This window comes from Onychostruthus taczanowskii, unplaced genomic scaffold (assembly GCF_017590055.1).
Source record: "Onychostruthus taczanowskii isolate IOZ18803 unplaced genomic scaffold, ASM1759005v1 scaffold10, whole genome shotgun sequence".
Lineage (NCBI taxonomy): Eukaryota > Metazoa > Chordata > Aves > Passeriformes > Passeridae > Onychostruthus > Onychostruthus taczanowskii.
Window position 1 is genome coordinate 11,620,855 of NW_024496526.1, and position 18,532 is coordinate 11,639,386.

The window sequence follows — 18,532 nt, forward strand, 5'->3', positions numbered from 1 at the left end:
TGTTAAGATTTTTAAGACAGGGATATATATAATCTTCCCTCCATCTTTTCGTTTCATTAACAAAGCTAATGTAAAATTCTAATTGCAGTCAGATGAGAACATTCTTAATAATCTTCCACCAATTACTGCAGGAATAAAGAATCTAAGTTGAATACCCAAATTCCATGAGCTTTACACAGTGATTTAAACAATGAGGTAAAACATTGTGCCTTGATTGTTACAGACACACAAATATGAAGTCCAAGATCAGCTAATCACATGAGAAGTCTTTGAGGTTAAATTTCCTCTGCACATGCAGGAGATAAGATATACATTTAGAAGAAGTATAGAAATGTATATCTTAAAGAAGATATACATTTGGGAAGGTCAGGCAAGTAATTGGCATCTGTTCTGCAATATACATCTGTATATTTCATCAGTATTCTGTTTGGTCTAGTTCTAAGATTTCAACTATTTGTATAAACCTGGCACTGAAGTTGTAAAGGAAATTGTGATGTAACTTCAGGTGAACAAAACCACTGCAGACTGGCAGTGGCACGTACTGAACATGAGCAGAACTCTCGGAGCTCTCATTTTCATGCACGGAGATCAGAACTTTAAATACCTTTTTGCACCCTTTGAACCCTGAATCCATAAACTCAAACCATGGCTGAAATTCCATCCCTGAACACGGAGTGCCCAGTGAGAACAACCTGCACACTGACATGCTGGAGCTGCTCATCTGCAATTACACAATTCCTAATCATTCATCATTTTCTTGTGCATTTCTCAAGTGTCCACAAGCTTATTCTTCCAGCAGACAGGAATTTTCTAGGACCTAGTTGTGCATTCCAAATCTTTCCTTCCTTCCTCCCTTTCCACATCTTCCTCCAAGTAGGCTGTTTTGTGATTTGCTTGCATTAAAAAAAGGAATCCTTGCTTCTAACATTTTTTCTCCTTTATTTCACTTAAGCATAAAGGTGTCCAGACTGAGATTAGATATTTGAATTATGGTAGGAAATAGACACACAATTTTGGGGCGGTCAGGCAATGGGATAGGCACTACAGGGAGCTGGCGCAGTCAGCATCCCGGGAGGTGTTCAAGGCGTTACACCGGGGCACGGGGCGATGGGGCTCACTGGTTTAGCGGGGTTACAATGGCGGTGCCGGGCTGGCGTGAGGACCGGATGACCTCAGAGCTCCCTTCCAAGCTCCTCCACAGCTCGCTCCCCTCACGGCCCTCACCCCGCAGCCGCCATGGCCGCTCCCTCAACCCCTGCAGCCCACGTGACCCCGCCCGGCGCGCGGCCGCCCCGCCGCGAGACTCTATGGCGGAGGGCGCGCGCGGGCCCGGGAGCTCTCGCGAGAGCCGCGATGGAGGCGGCGGGAGGAGGCGCCGGAGGAGGAGGAGGTGTCATGGCGGCGGCGGGCGCGGGCTCCGCAGGGTCCGCAGCGCGGGGCGGCGGCGGCTCCTCGGCCGCGTCGCGCTGGTTCTTCAGCCGCGAGCAGCTGGAGAACACGCCCTCGCGGCGCTGCGGCGTGGAGGCCGACAAGGAGCTCTCGTACCGGCAGCAGGCGGCCAACCTCATCCAAGACATGGGCCAGCGCCTCAACGTGTATCCGAGCGGGGACGGGCGCGAGGGCGGCGGGGGCCGCGTGTGGAGGGGCGGCGGGAGACCTTTTTCCTGGTGTGGGAGCTCTCCCCGGGAGCCTTGCCGCTGCTCCCAGCCCCGGCCGGCGCTCCCGCGGGCTGGAGCCGTGGCCTGAGGCACAGAATGGGAGGAGGAGCCTGGCGAAGCCCCCGCGCCGCGCTCTTTGTCGGCGCTGAGGGACTCGGCTCCCCACCTGCCCTCCCAGCCGCGCTGTGGCCGGAGCTGCTTGCTGCGGCTTTTCTGAAGTAAACCCGAGTTGCTGTTTTCCCCGAAACGGGCAACTCCTCCTCAGCCGTTCTGTAATGTGATTTTTTAAAGGGGAAAAAAAAAAAAATCGATCAGGGCAAGGCCAAACCCTCAAATCCCTTACTGGAATAGTTGAACAAAACAAAAGCACTTGAGAGTGTTTCCGTGGATGTCGCCCATTGAGGAGTTTTCATTCCGTGGGTGACTGTGGGGAGCGTGGCGTAGGAATCTCCACATGGTCTGCGACACAGATGGGAACGATACGTGTTAATACCAGTTAAGGATGTGGTAATATCAGTTCTGAAGTGTCACGTCCCTAATCCATTTTCGGCTGAAGACAATATGTTGAGAGCAGTGATTGATATGGAAAGCGCATCGCTTTCAGTTCTTGTAGACCATTTTCTTCATATGTAGTGTTTCCTTCATTTAATCTTCCAGATCTCAGCTTACCATAAATACTGCAATTGTTTACATGCACAGGTTTTATATGCATCATTCCTTCACAAAATTTAATCGAAATGTAAGTATGATTTTATGTTTGGTAATAGCATGCCCATAATTTTGGCAGTTCTGACTGAGAAGTGTTACATGAAGAAGTGTGATTTGTTTTTAGGAATTCTAGCTTCTTATCAATGGTTTAGAAGCAGTAATGATACTTGTTTTCAACTTTGGATTACTTTAACTAGTAGCAGTTAGATTTTATCTTCTGCCATCAAAATAAAAAAAAAAATAGGCACCATCAGCAATTACATTCAGATGTGTGAAGAATACATTTAGATGTTTCAAATGTGGCTGGTGTTTATGTGCTGAAGTTTGAAAGGCTAATGTGTAGGAACACACATTTTCTTGGTGAAGTCAGTGGAAGTTCTGGCATGGTGTGTCTGACAATGATAATGTGTGTATCCATATGGATTATGTAGCTGTTCCTGAAGCAGTGTAAATTATTTTAGCTAATCTAATCTGAAGTGGTGTGATAAGTCATATTAGATAAGAAAAATGTTTACATCTGTCGAGGTAAATCTTGATTTGCCTAATAATCTGGACGTGTTGACTCTGAACACAGAATGTGTTGTTAGGAACAGAATTTTTCAGTAAAAATGCTAGCTGTTATTGAGGAACATTGTAACAGGTGTGGAACTGGAGATACAGCTTGGGAATGTGAGGCTTTTTTTTGTTTTTTCAGTGTCCAATAATAATAATGTATTTGTCTAGGAGTTCTTGGGGTTTGTTTGTTTTAAGGAAGAAGAGTTAATAGTGCTGGTGGTTTGTCATTAAATGTTAAGCATGAGTTTTCTTAGATCTTTTAATGACAAAACAGAATGAGACTGACAGGTGTTAGGTCTAGGTCAGAGCAGACTTTGTCTGCCAAGGGGTAGAGTCCTGCACACCTTGCTCTGTCTGCAGTTGGGGCAGGTGCACAGTGGGGTACAAGGAGAGCCAGCTCTTCTTCCTGTCATGAATTTATTGTTGTTGGCTGAGCTAATGGGCATCTTGTCTGGTGCCTCTTTGGCTGGAAGTGCATATTCATTTGTAGGTACATTTCAGACGTGTGTATAATTATTTTTCATGCAAAATCTGAGCTAAACTCAGGTTTCCAGCAGCTTGTTACCAGAACTGCAGTATTCATCCATACAGGTTCCTCTTTCTCCCCTCCTGCTGCTCTTCTGCCCACACAGCAGTAACCTGGAGCTGAGGGAAGAGGAGCTGGTGAGGCATCCAGAGTTTTCTGGGACTCTGAATGGCTCATGGGCTTGATGAACTGGAGCTGCTTGGAGTGGAGAGGTGGCTCAGTGTAGAGCTGCTGTGTTTGTATATAGACCCCCATACCTGTTACATCACCTGCTGGAGTGCTGCTTGTACTGTCAGTGCTAATCTGGGATAGAGCAAGGCAGCAGGAAGCTTTGTTTGGGTTTTCACTGGATGCTGGTAAATGGCAGTCACTTGGAACTGGCAGTGCAGTAGTTTTTGAATGTGTAGTGCTCTTTGTATGAAAACCATGGCTTAAGTTAAATTATGAATCTTAAAATTCACAAGTTAGCTATGTAAGGGCAGAATGCCATGGAAACTGCAGCTATTACGGGGGAGGGAAGTGTACTGTTTAATTAATTCTCAGGTAATAATGTTCAGAGTTAAAGGCAAGTGAACTGCAGGTTGTATCTCAGCAGTATTGGTTCTTGCTGAACTCTTTTTTGTAATTCTTAATGAGCATAAGGCCAGAGAGTGGCTTTGTCTGTGTGCTGATGGGCAAGAGCATCTTCTTTTGACAATTCTGTAGGGCAAAGAGGGGCTCAGTGAATGGAGTCACTTTTAAAATACTCCCAAACCATCCATTAGGTCCTCTGTAGAGAAAGCAAAAGCCAAGAACTCTAATAAATACTTAATATCAAATCTCCAGAGTACTTGGCAAGCTGAAAAATGTAACAGAATTCATCTCTGCAAGAAGGAAGTAATCCTTAGAAAGGAATAGTAAGGTCCTGGCAGTCTCAAAGGTAGGACCTATGCAGCATATCAGTATAGGTAGGACCTATGCAGCATATCAGTATATCTCTAATATTTCTTTGTTGTGTGCACGTGGTGCTGTTTATCCATGGCAGGAAGGAATCTGAATGCTGGGGCTAAAAAATTAGCTGGCCATTAGTCAGAATGCCTTATGATCTTCAGCTGAAAAAATGTGGGCCTGTGTTGACTTCTTTTATTGGTAGATGAATGTTTTTAGTCTGGTAATAAGCACTTGTACATTTATCATCATGTGTAACTGCCAGGTTGTACAAATACACATGTATGTCAGGTATGTGACATGCACTTAATTGTTAACAAACAGGCATTCTAATGGAAGCTCAGTTGCTGAATAGTTGTTGTCTTAATTTATGGGTTTTTTCTTCAGTATAAGTTACTGCTAAACAATTTTACAGGCATTCAGGAGTTTCAGTCATCTGTGAACAGGGACCAGAATTCCCAACAGTATCTTCAGTCTGTAAAGCCACAGGGGTGGCATGTGCCAGTTAATGTAGTCTTGGTTCATTGGGAATGTATTACATGTACTGCTCATTGGCCAAGTATCCCTTTTTTGTGAAGTTACTGTGAGCTAGCAAGTCACTTATGGGTTGCTCTGGATTACCTACTGAGTATGTGCATTTTGGTGTAAAGAAGAAAGCATTGAGGTGTGGATGTTGCAGCCAAGGCAGGCAAAGTCCTCACAAGGTTACTGTGCCCCAGTGAGGATGGAAATTTGCTTTACCAATTCTGGGAAGCAGAATTGGATGCCCTGACTACTCATTTCCCTGGCTGTGCAAATAACAGGAGCTACTGTGGATCTCCTCAGCCCAGATTATTTCTACATTCCAGGACATAGGAACTTTGGGTTGCTGAGTATAAAGTTAGTCTGTGCTAATATTGGGACAGGGAGGGAGCTTGCTGGCTTTTTATAGGCAGTCCTAGCCCCACTATTATACTTTAAAATATCTTTAAAATTATTCTGCAAATGCTGTTTCTATAGTTCTTGGTGTGTTACATTGTTATATAGCAAATAGTTCTTTTAGATGCTTATTCTTCAGTACACTGTGATTTGAAGAACAGAAAGGGGGGGATCTTTCATATGCTGGCAATGAGAGGTAAGGCATCCAAATGGGAGCTGTAGTTTTTAAATATAATCCTTACAATCCTTATAACTCCACATACAGTGGAGTTTAGTGAAGAGCCTAAAGAAGGCTGCATGAAGAATTGCTTTCCTTCAAGTGCCAGGTAGGTAAGTTGCGTGGAGGGTGTTTTGTTTCCAGTCCTTCTGCATTCCCTTCCTTGTGCTGCATTCCCTGCCTTGTGCAGTATTAGACAGTTGACTTTGCAGTTTTGCAAAGTTCCTGAAACTTTCATAATAAGCTTCAAGCTCTAGTGAGGCTGTTTTGGGTACTTCATTTCTGGTTTTAATAGTGCAGTTTAACATATTTGCTGCTTTTATGCAGTGTGAGCTCCTGGTTACAATAAAAAAAATTCCTCACAGCTCTTTGTGTTCAAACTTGAAAACCCTCTCATAGACTGGAAGCCCTTAATGTCTTAGGCTAAACTGTATCAGTCTAAAAACATACTAATATTGGCACTGGTAGGGAGAGCAAGACCTCAGAAAACTGCATGCATGCTGCTGATGTGTTCTGAGATTGTTCTGAGTGCCTTGGTCATTATACTGTCTTACTTTTTAAGTGAAAAAAGGACTTGTACCACAGTTCCCAGTGACACTTGCTGTATAATGCTTTTGGCTTGTGTAAACAAGACTCTTATGTTTTGGGGATTTTTCCTATTTCTGTGGGACTTGGCTAGTAATAAAGTGGGATTTAATGTCATATATCACATGTGTTCTGAAGATTTCTCAAAGACTGTGTGGGGTGCATGGTATATAATTACTCTAAATTATTTTGATTTCTATTAAATGAAGATATTTATATATAGGACATACACTATTGCTTTGTCAAGTTTCTTTAATTTTGCTTTTTTTGTTCTACTTCGCTTGGGTTTTTTGCCATTTTTGGTAATTGGAAATGAATGAAAGCATTTGAGTAACTTTGCCAGTTAAACACTTAGCAGGGTGTGTTCACTGAAGGCTACAATTGTGCCAAGTCTGGAATTTTACTAGGATGTCTATTTTTCTGAATCAATACCAAGAGAGCTAAAAATAATGGCCTACTCTAAATTGGAAGTGAGAACCCTTGTCCTAGATAGGATAAAGAGCTGAAATGCTCTGGCCAGAAGCCAGCACTTCTTTTTGAAGGAATTAGTTAATTGGGCTGTATAGATTTCTGATGGACCAGAGTTATATGACAGTTATAATCAGCTTGACTTAATCAGCCTCCAGAGCTGTGTTTTGTGTAAGTTCTTGGAGATCAGGAATTGTGTGGAGACTTCTTGGCCAGATCTGATCTGCTTCAGTACATCAGAAGAGATCCTGAAGTCAGCCTGATGGTGCTTTTTTGGAAAGAAGTAGAACCTGGTGCAGTCAGACACAGAGTAAGAGTGGGTGAGAATTTGCTGATGATTTAATTGGGTGATTTAATTGGTGACTTGGTTCAAATAATGCCTCTGTGAAATGGAAAGGTTTTCAGCCATGGCAGTTGTTGAAAATTGAGTTTTGTAAAATACCTTTATATGATATGTGTGTGTTGGGTTATGCCTGTGTGTGCTGCCTGACATCTTCTGCATTTTCTGCCATGTCAGAGCTGTTGATACTCTCTCTTTCTGAACTCCAGAAAGTGTTTCCATCATATTTACTGTTTAAAAGTTTTATCTCCCAATGTGAGACACGTTTCAATGAGTGTGTCCTTTGCAAAGGAAATCCCTTCCAGAATTTCAAATCATTACTTCAAGCAATGGGGATAGGAACTTCTACAGAATCATCAGAAGTATTAAATGACAGTGCTAATATGGCCTTGATCAGCAACACTTCACCTTGGGTTTTTATTTCATTTGCTCATCAGGCTTAGGTTACAAGATTCTTTAAAAGAAAATAGGGGTTCTTGTCTCCCTTGTAAAAGAATTTGCTCCCTGTGACTTGTTTTGGGTGGTTGGTTTTTATAGACTGAGATTTTTGCTAGATTTCTCATGCACACTTCTACTCATCAAAGGGTATTGCCTTACCAGGGTGTCAATTTTCAAGTCTGCCAACTTTAAAGATTTAGTTAAGATCCAAGCACACATTTCAAAGTGATTTAAGGATGCAAAAAGTACTCTTAATACATTTGAAAGCTTCTGAAATTTAATTCCTTAAATGTTTAATTAGTTTGTTGCAGTTTTGCATATATTGTAATTTTTTATACCAAATGTTTCATTTTGGTATAAAAAAAGGCTGCTTACTGGCAAAAAAAAAGCAAGTCTGACTTCAGGAGGGCTGTGCCTCCTATTTAGCCTAGTTCTGTTTGGGCATTGAGTGAGAAATCCAATACTTGCACTACTTGCACCATGCATTAATTAAATACTCAGCAAGGAGCTATTTCAGTCTCTGAATAAATGCTTTATACTGGCTTCATTTTAACTATTTAAATCAGCTTATGTCTAGGTGATTTCTAGTACTGTTTTAATTCCTGCTTAACATGGGCACCTTTTGCATGCAAAGAGAACCTAATTCATCAGTGGTTTGTGGTTTGCTGTGTTCTGTCTGCAGACATCAGTCACTCTAGCTGACAACAGGCACCAAAATTGTACTTCACTCTTAGGTGATACTGAACTGCCAGCCTATGGCACCTAGAGTTTGATATCAATTTTCATTTTTAAATGTGATGTGTAATCTTTACTAACATTTGATAGAACTGGTGTTTTACAGATCCTTACGCTTTGTTCCCCAGATACTGCTGGGCATACAGTAAAGTTTCTAAGAATATATGTGTATATATAAAGTTTCTTTTACTTGTAGAGCCTGTGTTTATATAACAAGCTGTTTTTATTAAAGTTCTCTGCAAAGTTTCTCACTCTTTGGGAGAATTAAATGCTACCAGAACTTGTGATCAGCTGTTTTACTGAAAAGATGGTGTAGTGACTCGCTCTGTGCAAGAAATTGGATGAACTTTCTCATGAGGTATATTTAACTTGAAACAGGCTGTTCTGCTGTGACTAAGTCTTCTGGGCCAAAATATTTTATGTTGCACTAGAATTAGTTTGACCTCAGACATCTTACTCACAAATGTAATTTAACATTATGCTACTCCTTCCCTGTGCTGCTGAGAGGATTGCATCAGTTACAAAATAAAACATGACTAGTTATATTTTTGTTGCCTTGCATGACTTCAAAACTGAAAAAAAAGCCACAAATCCAACTTCTTAAACCTTTTCTGTGCTAGTTTAGACTCCATAAAAATTCAAGTCCTGCTTGTAAAAAGTTAAAAAATACACATGTTTTTCTTCTTCAGATAATGTCTCCCACGGCATTGTTTTTGGCTGCAAAAGTGGAAGAACAGCCACGGAAACTTGAACATGTTATTAAAGTAGCAAATGCCTGTCTTCATCCTCAAGAGCCACAACTGGATACAAAGAGTGATGTAGGTGGAAGTTACGGTTTCAAAGATACATGGTTTGAAAGATGACATTTCATCTAATGATTTGTTACATTGTCTTACTGGAATATTGCTCTCTGCAGCCTAGGAAGAAAAGCCTTTGTTTTTATACCATTTAAGTCTTTCTATTACTTAATGCAGTTTCTTAAAGACTCACTTATTTGTTATGCAACTTGAAGAGATTGCTCCATCTTGAAATTCTTACAGCACCCACCTGACCTCCCAAAAATGCTTTGCTGGAATAGATTGTCTATTGGATTGTCTGGGATCCAGACTAAGTTAATCTTGTGAAAGGCAGGCAGGTGCAACTGAATTTGTAGCAGTGTGGTACTGGTGGAAGAAAGTGACCCCAGTGTGAGGTGTTGTGACTTGTCTGGCTCACTGGCCTGGTACCGGTGCTGTACCAGAGGCAGTGTGTGAGTGAAGTTCTGAGGCAACCATTGCTGTGTCTTCACCTGTCTGCTTGTTTGTTTCAGGCATACCTTCAGCAAGCCCAAGAGCTGGTTATACTTGAAACAATAATGCTTCAGACTTTAGGTATGTCTTTCTAAATACCTCCTGTGCAGCCAGCTTGCCATGAAGAGCTAGTGGGACCCAAATAACTGGATTTTTGATGTGCTGTTGGTACACTGGAATTTAACTGTTTCCCTGCATAACTTCTGAATTTAGTTTTGTGTTCACTGTGGAGAAGAAGGGTGTGTCTGTACTTGTGAAAGAGATGTTTCTGACAGTTTGAGTTAGAAATGTGTAGGCTTCCAAATAGATTTTACTCCAAGCAGTAATTACAATGACATTTCTTCCCATAAGGTAACATGGTGTAGTAGGCTGGCTGTGTGTGTCCTGAAGCAGTTGGGAAGAGCTTTGTACCCATAAAAGTGCTCTTTCCCATTCTGCCTTTCCATAGAAGAACATTATGTAATTGAACAGGTGCTGACTCTGAAGAAAACAAGCTGTAATGTAACCATTTAATGGATTCAGATGATTCCAAAATTTGAAGTGGAATGTTCTGTCAAGACACTCTTCTGACTAAAATACCATAGAGACAATTACAGCCAGAGGACTGAGAACACTGACTTGCTCAGATATTCTTAAATGCCACTTGGGGTATTGTTAAAAAAAATAGCTCACAGTAGTGACCTAGTTCTTAAAACAGTGTCATAAACCTAGAAGGGTTTATTTAGTCACTGATGTACAAATTGACTTAATTTCTGATTTCATACATGTAACGTGTTTAAGTGCTAGAAATCAATTAATAAAAGTATACATGCACACACATATTTCATTGGGTTTGCAGTACAGTTTTTACTGACTTACTAACATGCTAAAAATTGTTCAGATACATTCAGCTTTAAAAAGATAGTCATTTCCCAGGTGATATGTGTCCAGGATTTGAGATTACTGGAGGAATATTTTAGTGATGGATTACAAAGTGGCTTTACCATCTGCCATTCAAAAATGCAAAAAGATAAAGAATAAAAGGCACTTAAATTGTGTTACTTATTCTACAGTGCAAAGGTTTAGCAAGTATTTTAGATCTGTGGGGAAACATGAGGGGTTTGCTTTTTATTTACAGATGCAATGTATAATTCTAAAATGTATTTGTAACCCCTCAGGTTTTGAGATTACCATTGAACATCCACACACAGATGTTGTGAAATGTACACAGTTAGTGAGAGGTCAGTGACTTTTAACCACTTCCGTAAGTCCTTTTTTACCTTTCTAATAAAATCTGAAAGTAATGTTATTTGTCTAATATGATTTTTCACCAACTGTGTGATCCAAAGAGTATGTTTTAAATTAATTATTAAAAGTTTGATGTTTACCTTTAGAGAGTCATAAAGAGCCTAGTCCTCTGTCCTTCATTTTTTTTTTCTTTGCTTATTAGCTTTGATTTTAACAGTACCTGTTCCATGTGTTCTGGAATGAAAGAAGCAATCAGCAGTTGCAAACTGATTGGCCACATCCATAGTATCGCTCTGAGCTGGTAATTTTCACTCTGAAGTAGTTTTGCCCATTGATGGCTAATGCCAGCTTTTTGTCTTAACAAATCTTTTCAGGTGATGGACTGAGGGAATAAAGAGAGTGCACAGCAAGTCTGCTGTCACATGCACATAGGTGTGGCTAGTTGTTTTTCTGTAGCAGTGTGTCCTTACTTGTTTTGGATGGTAGCACAAAACCCCAGACCTTTAGTTAAACATATCCTGTAACTTGTCTGCAGCTCATTAATGTGATTGGCTAGAAACCTGGTTTGTTCTCTGTTTTTTTTGTGGCATTTTGGCACTTCTTTAATTCTTGAATTGATTTGTTTTGAAGCTTTAAAAAATATTAAAACACCCTCTTATAAGATGTAGGATGAAAAAAATTAGGGATCAGTTGTAAGCTTTTCATTTTAATGATGTTTCTTAAGTAAAAAGTGTTTTGAAATAATTAGACCGTGGTTGTTAGTCTCTAGTCATTAGCTGGTTTTGCAGTGAAAAATGCCTAAGTGCTTCCAAGTTTTTGGTGTTTTTTCTTCTCCCTTTATAAAATATATAAAAATTAGGTACAGCCTAACCCTGTCAACTACATTTAGTTTGTAGTAACTCTGGAATTAATAGTGTTCTTTAAGGAAGAGTGTCTCTTATTTGCTGTAGCTTCCTGGTGTCTTTGCACACTGAGTAGGGCTGGTGCTATAACTTACTTGCATATAAAGTAGTTCTGTTGCTCTCCTTGCTTAAGATAATGATTCTCTACTTTCTGCCCAGATTTGGTTGTAACTTGGTGCATGACTCCAGTTGCACCTCAGTAGTCTGCACCAGCTGCTCTGTAGGGCTTTGCTTTGGCTTTTCTTAGCTGTTGGTCACTGAAAATGTGAGCATGTTTTGCTCAGCTCTTGGGGAGACCCTGTGCTTCTGTTTCGTGTCTGGGGCTGTGGGGAGGAGTGGGGGAATGTTGTGTTTCCTCAGGATTTCCACATCCGTGTGTGTCACTCAAGCCCACAGGGACACTGCTACACAAACTGGATTTCCTTCATAAGGGTGGATACCACTCTAAGGCAGTTCAGCTTTTCCCTTTGTGTTTTGTAAGCTAAGTTTTTGTATTGACAAAATTCATACTTTGAAGATACTGTGAATTTTTTAATTTGACATCTTTAAGCTACTATTTAATGTCAGAAGACTTGAAAAAAATACTTAGAAGTCTAAAGTGATATCAAGTCTTGAAATCTGAAGACTTCAGTGAGGGCTGAAAATCCGTGTAGCTCAAGGACTAGTGCACAGTGAATGTCTCTGATGTTCAAACCCTGCTCACTGTGAGACATGTGCTCCTTAGTGTGTGTGTGCCTGGAATACTTGGGAGCGTGTCCCTAGGAATGGTATAGACTGTGAACACAAGATTGGAGTACCTCATATTAAAATAAGAAAAAGGAAACTAATTAATTCATTTAAAACTTCAGGCATGAGATTTGAAGTCCTGCATGCAAGTCAAACAAGGACAGAATAACTGCCATGGAACATTGGTTTTATGTGTTGAGGGGACAGGGACATGGGCCCATAGGCACTGTGATTATCTTCAAAGAACACAGTGGTAGGAGTTTAGTTTTCTGTCTTTGAACATTTATTTATTGGACAGTGTGGGTTTTCAATGTCAGTAGATGCAACACTCAGATATCTGAGTCCTGAAGCTTTTAAAATATACCTGGGATTTGTCAGTGTTAAATCTTTAGTGCTAAAGGGATTGACTGAGAAGTTAAAGAAATTCGAGGTTACTTCATCCAGTTCTGCTAACGTCATCTTGGACAAAAAACACATTTCAGAAGGCAGAGAAACCTTTTTTGAATAAAGATTATTAACTTACCCAAGCCTGTTATGTTTAAAACTTCCAACTGCATGTTTGGAGAGAGGAGGAAGGGAGGAATGTCATGTCTGACTGAGTACCAAAAAAGAAGCAGCAAGGTTAGCTGAGGTCTGCAAGTGTGCTTTAGGGTTTGTGCCCTGCATTGTCAGGTGGTGGGAAAGGGCCCTTTGGCTGACCAAACTGCAGTGCCTCAGAGGATGGCTGATTCTCTCCATCACTTTTTGCTGTCTTGCATCCAGGGTCATTTGTTTTATGCAGCCACTGTTACCTGTTATTAAGCTGTAAGCTATTCCCTTTAAAAACAAAATGAAAAATAAAAACTCAGGTTGTGTTGATGATGCTCAAAAAACTCAACCAAGTCCTTTGTCAGAAGACTGTCTAATCTGGCAGTGGCACAACTGGCTGGAAGCTGAAGATGACCTAGTAAGTGGGAGTTGGTGCCAATAAATATAATTGCTTCAACATACAACTAAAGAAAATACGAATTCTTCTCTAAAATTGAAAGCCTTTTTGAAGGTGTTATTAGACAACACAGATCTTTGCAGAGAAGGGGTGACTGGATGGATAGATAATGATTCATGATGTTCAGGCATACAATACCTAGTTACTCCTTCTAGTGTTCAGAGACTCATGGGTTAATGAAATTGTTCCATCTTTGCAGTTTGGTCAGCATAGCAGACAAGGAAAATGGTGTGGGCTCAGTATTTTTTCTGCACCATTCTTCCTCAGTGTCAAGAGACTGAGAAGAGGAGACAGGACCATCATTCCTTAGGATCCCACAGGTCCAAGGAATCTGAACACAGTGGATATGTGAGGGCCTGTGAGCAAGCTTCAGTGTCCATTCCAAGAATGCTCCAGTAGTGAAGAGAAGAAAGGAAGAAAGAAGAGGGGAAAAACAACCACACCAAAAACTGTTCTGGTTTTGACCCTTGCTGCCTTCCAACACTAGCTGAATGATCAGCAGTGAAACTGCCCTGGTGCCAAGATTGTGGCATGGTCCTCTTACACTGGTGCAAAATCAGTCTGTTCTCAGCCTGCTTCTGGTGAAACTTGGAATCTGTATCCTCATCTCCATCTTGGGAAGTCTTCAGTCACTCCTTTCTCTGTTGGAACACAAGCTTTTGGAACTGAAGATGAGAGCTCAAGGATTTCTAGGATTGTTCTCGCTGCTCTGCAGGTTATCAGGTATCTTGAACACCCATGATCCTTACTAATCTTTTGTGAAAATTGCACTGTCGAATCCTTCAAATATCCCATAATATCTGTGTGCAGATGCCACTGCTTAAATCAGGCTGAGAAGGACAAAGTCAGCAGAAGAGGAGGTGAAAATGCATCAGCTTTTTCAGAGGGTATTCGCATGAGGAAAATCTGAATCTGGAAAGATGTGAAACACCAGCTGCACTCCAGCACTTGCTGCAGGTGGCCTTCCCATTCTGAACTTTGACCTCAGGTTTTTGTGGGCCTGTTCCAAGCTTTGAATACTTTCAAGAAATAAAGCCACCAGGACTGCTCAGACCTGAATGCCTACACCATGGCCTCCTCCAGCCCTTTCCAGATACAACAGGCACCCTCCAGCATCCCTCAGTTCAGAGCCTGGGGCCTTTTGCTTTTGCCAGAAGGACTTCAGCAAGCTTCTCTCTTCTGATGCTGACTGGCTTACCTGCAATCTCCTCTTTCCAGGGAATGCTCACATGTTGTCTGGGTCCAGCCATAGCCAGCTACCAGCTGAGTAGTAGCTATGCCAGTCCTAATGGGGACTTGGCAGTCACGTTTTCATGAGCATCCCAAGATCCAAGATAAGCTGTGTTGAAGAAAAGATTCAGGTATCTTGGAACTGCAAGCAGTGAATTGAGTGGCTATGCCCAGTAAAAAGCATTTTGGTTTCCAGATGGCAGTTCCTTGGAGACAGCCTCTCAGAAGGTGTGTCAGACAGCAAGTCCTGTTTCAAAATATTGATGACTATTTCACTAATCCCTGTCTTATGGCTGCTTCTGCAGCAGTGAGACAGGATGGATGTTTTAAATCACTCCTGAATGCTAAAATCTAAAACTGGTCATTCATGGCTGGTGTCGTAGCCATCAGTCCTGCAGCTTGTGAGTTATAAGAGCAGCTCTGCTGGCTTGTTTTAGACCCTGCTTCAAGAGGATTTAACTTTTGGAGATGCACTTTCCACTTCTGTAATGGAAATAAACCACCAAAATATAGGAACCAAAATTAATTAGATTTAATTTCATTCTGCTGGACCAAAGCTGCCCTACATAGAAGAGTTTGGGATGGATATTTTCAGTTGTGCCTTGTGTTATCAAAGGCTTTATCAAACCTTTTTTTTAATCAAAGTTTCTTGCTGCTTTTGGCAATGATTATTATTTAGTTGTAAATAAATTGAAATGGAATCATACTACTTTTAGTATAGGTAAGGTATTTAGCACAGTAATTTTTGATTGAGGCTAAAGTGTGTGTTTCAAGATGTGATTCTTTTCTTCCAGGTATGTGTTATGATTTACTCATCTTTCAAGCTGATGTTAAATAGAAGTTTTCTGGCATCTGCTTTTCTTCCTTGTTCAGAAGGGACATTTCAGTGAGAGTAGAGATGCTTCTTGGTCCCGTAATTCAAACATGTAACTTTACAGAGTGTATAAAATATTGAAGATCCTTTAGGCATTGCTTTGATGAAAAATGAAGAGCAAGACATCAATTTCAGAATTTCAGTCTTAACTCAACCATTGTGTATTTTTATTTGTTAAGACAATCTCATTTCACTTTTTTTTTTTTTTTTTTTACCTTACTTTTTTTTAGATGAGAGGAAGAGGTTGAACTCCTTGGATTTTTGGCATGCAATTACCATTGCAGGGTGCAAACAAAATATTATAGCATAACACATTGTCAGTTCACCTGATTATTATGGATTAGTGGAATTTGTGTGTAAGAAGAGATCCTATTACCTTGCAACTTCCACATTCTTCTTAGATTATGGCACTTCCTGGCTGTGTAGCATAAAGACAAATCTGAATTTTATTCCTTGGCAATTATTAGAAGTTGAGTTATATCACATTTTAATATGCTTTTTAAAAACTAAATTTAAAAGCCACTGTAGTATTTCTCAAACTTTCTAGAAATATTATTAAAATAAAAGTTTAACAGTATTCCCTTTGACATAAAATTCAACACTACGCTTTCTGCAGGTAGCACTGATTTCAAGTGATAGTGTCAAAGTAAGAATTCAATGAAGGCTGCATTCAATCTGCGGTTAAACCCCTTGTGCCCAGCTATTCCATTAAATGCATGTTACAGTAAGTTCTCTTACCTGAGTGAGGAGCATTGGGGTGTCACTCTAGGGGTCAGCACTCTGTGCCTGTAACAGCCCAAGTCAGTTTTTCATTTCTGGCATGTTGCAGTCCTGTGGTTTGTTTCGGTATTTTTTTTCTGACTAACTCAAATGAATTTGTCCGTTTCCTATCGAAGCCTTGCCATAGATTTAACAAATATGGAGCAAAATGTTATGACTACAGTGCTCTTAATTAGAAGGAGCAGAAAACTGAATTTTTTTCCCACATAGTTTGGGGGCTGGCTGTGTTCCAGGGCTTTGGGAGAGAGACGTGGCTGTTTCTGGGGAGGTGGGAGGGTGTCCTGCCCCATTCCAAGAGCAGATGGAGCACTGTGCTGTGAATTGGCTGGGACTGGCTGCCTGCTGCTCTCCCAGCTCAAAGCAGGGATCCCCTGCAGGTGAGGGTGGGGAAGCAGTGCTTCCCAGAGGAGAGTGCTCACCTGTCAGCTGTTGGAGGGGAGCTGTCCTGTGGGATGTGCAGGGGGAGGGAGGGGCACTGAAGGGAATGACGGGTCCAGTTCCAGAACTGAGTGTGTCTCAGCCTTCTGTGTCTCAGAAAAGAGTATTTTAAAGGCTGGTTAGCTAAAGCCAGATCAGTACCTTAGAAATACCCAGCAGTAATTTTTGGAAGGTAAAACTGCTTGAATTTTGGAATGAACGTGACAAATTAGTGCAGATCTTTAATCTCTCTTGTTTTTCTTTTCTTACAGCAAGCAAGGATTTGGCACAGACATCCTATTTCATGGCTACCAACAGGTTGTTATCCTGAACCTCTTTGTTGCACTGTTGTAGCACACTATAGCTTCCTTTACTGCAGGGCCCCCTGATGTGTCTTACCCTTGTTGCAGTGGGGGACTGGGCCACCTCCAGTGGTGGTACCTCCCCGCCTGCAGTGCGGTGTATTGGACAAGGGCCTGACGGCACAAAGGGCTTAAATGCACAATGAGAAGTGTAGTGGTGCTTTCTGATGACTTTTTCTCGATTGTGAGTGCATAAGTCTAAAATTGGTAGCCTGAATAGCAGCTAAAGATTACAAAGAGATAAACTTAACCTAGAAATCCGAGCATCTTGGTAAGTACAAAACTATTTTTAGTTTACACTTGTAGTTAATGGCAGTTTTCTCTTAACTTTAAGTATATTGATTCAGTCTTAACTTATACAATTCTAGTGGGCCTAAGATATTTTCAACTAGCTGATTTTTCTTTTTAGATAGACTAGTACTAGCCCAATGTTATTTATTTTAGAAACAGCTCTTTAATCTTAATATATAGTTTTAAAACTTAAGTACTTAGATAAATTTATAGTTCTAGGATTCCAAGTGGGTGTTTTGTAGACACAGCCTGTCATAGAAAGAATTAGAGAGCAGACTTTAGTCTTGATTACTTCAATTTGCCTCTTGCAAAACTACTTTAACCTTTATTTAAGAGAATTACATTATGTGTAGATAACACTTTTTAAACATTATCTGCTAGTTATTGGAACTGTTCTAAATAAATAAATAAATCCTGGTGGTTCCTTGATGGGCAAGATTCTGTACTTAAGCAGCTGTTAAGAGAAGTTATGCTAAAGCAGTGAAAGTGAACCAATGTGTTTGTGGTGCTGGAAGCTGAAAACAACATCACAAATGTCACAAATCCAGTCCTGGTGAAAGCAAAGCCCACAGATAACTGACCTGGCTGCTGTGGAACTACTGGGGACCTTCTGACTGTCTCTTTCAGAGACTGCACAATTGGCTCTAGTCATTATACTACAGAATTTTAATTCACCATATTATGCTGCCCTTTTTAGTACTTAAGTACAGTAGAATAATTGGTAAATTTATTTACTGTTCATCAGGGTTTTGATAGCAAAATCAAATTAAACTTTTCTACTAGATAAATGCCCTGCCCTTTGTTTTCTTAGGGCAGTAGGATATCTTATGAACTTATTCAACAAAATGTTTTAACTGCTGTTGATTGACAAGCTATCTCATTCTGTATGTTAATGGTCGATTTGTTTGGGTTTTCTGTTTTACATGTTTGATTTCCTTTGGTTCCTCATTATGGAATGTGTGCAACAGCCTTCACCTTACCACATTCTGTCTTCAGTACAAGCCCACAGTGATAGCATGTGTGTGCATTCACTTGGCCTGCAAGTGGTCCAACTGGGAGATTCCAGTATCAACTGATGGAAAACACTGGTGGGAATATGTAGATCCCTCAGTTACTCTAGAACTACTAGATGGTAAGTTGTGCTCCTTTCTCATTTTGAAATTCAAGGGTTTATTCATGTAAGGATGGAGCATACTGTGTAGTGAGAGCATTCAGCTGACATTAAGTCTCACTGACTTCATGTGCTGTATCTTCATGAAAGAAAGGGATAGGAGTGGGGAGAACTTCAGAAGACAAGCTTAGTTTGGCTGTTGGCTGGGGTTTCCACGTGCCTTTTGCAGGTGGAGGGTAGAATCCTGCTTTTAAATGCTTTTC

The 18,532-nt window shown here is 40.7% G+C and overlaps 1 protein-coding gene across 6 annotated transcripts in view; it reads left to right on the plus strand.

The window, feature by feature from the left end:
- Nucleotides 1-1,353: 1,353 nt before the first annotated feature.
- The window catches only part of CCNT2 (cyclin T2), a 25,705-nt gene continuing 8,526 nt past the window's right edge, over nucleotides 1,354-18,532 (plus strand). For 2 of the 6 annotated variants that reach the window (XM_041405936.1, XM_041405929.1), the window contains exons 1-7: nucleotides 1,354-1,595; nucleotides 2,316-2,397; nucleotides 8,765-8,893; nucleotides 9,385-9,445; nucleotides 10,522-10,584; nucleotides 16,778-16,823; nucleotides 18,127-18,290. In XM_041405936.1, the coding sequence (XP_041261870.1) occupies nucleotides 1,354-1,595; nucleotides 2,316-2,397; nucleotides 8,765-8,893; nucleotides 9,385-9,445; nucleotides 10,522-10,584; nucleotides 16,778-16,823; nucleotides 18,127-18,290 (787 nt within the window). Of the gene's footprint in view, nucleotides 1,596-2,315; nucleotides 2,398-8,764; nucleotides 8,894-9,384; nucleotides 9,446-10,521; nucleotides 10,585-15,924; nucleotides 16,033-16,777; nucleotides 17,139-18,126; nucleotides 18,291-18,532 lie in introns of those variants that run through there. The other 4 variants (XR_005952794.1, XM_041405944.1, XM_041405953.1 and 1 more) reach the window with 4 other exon arrangements.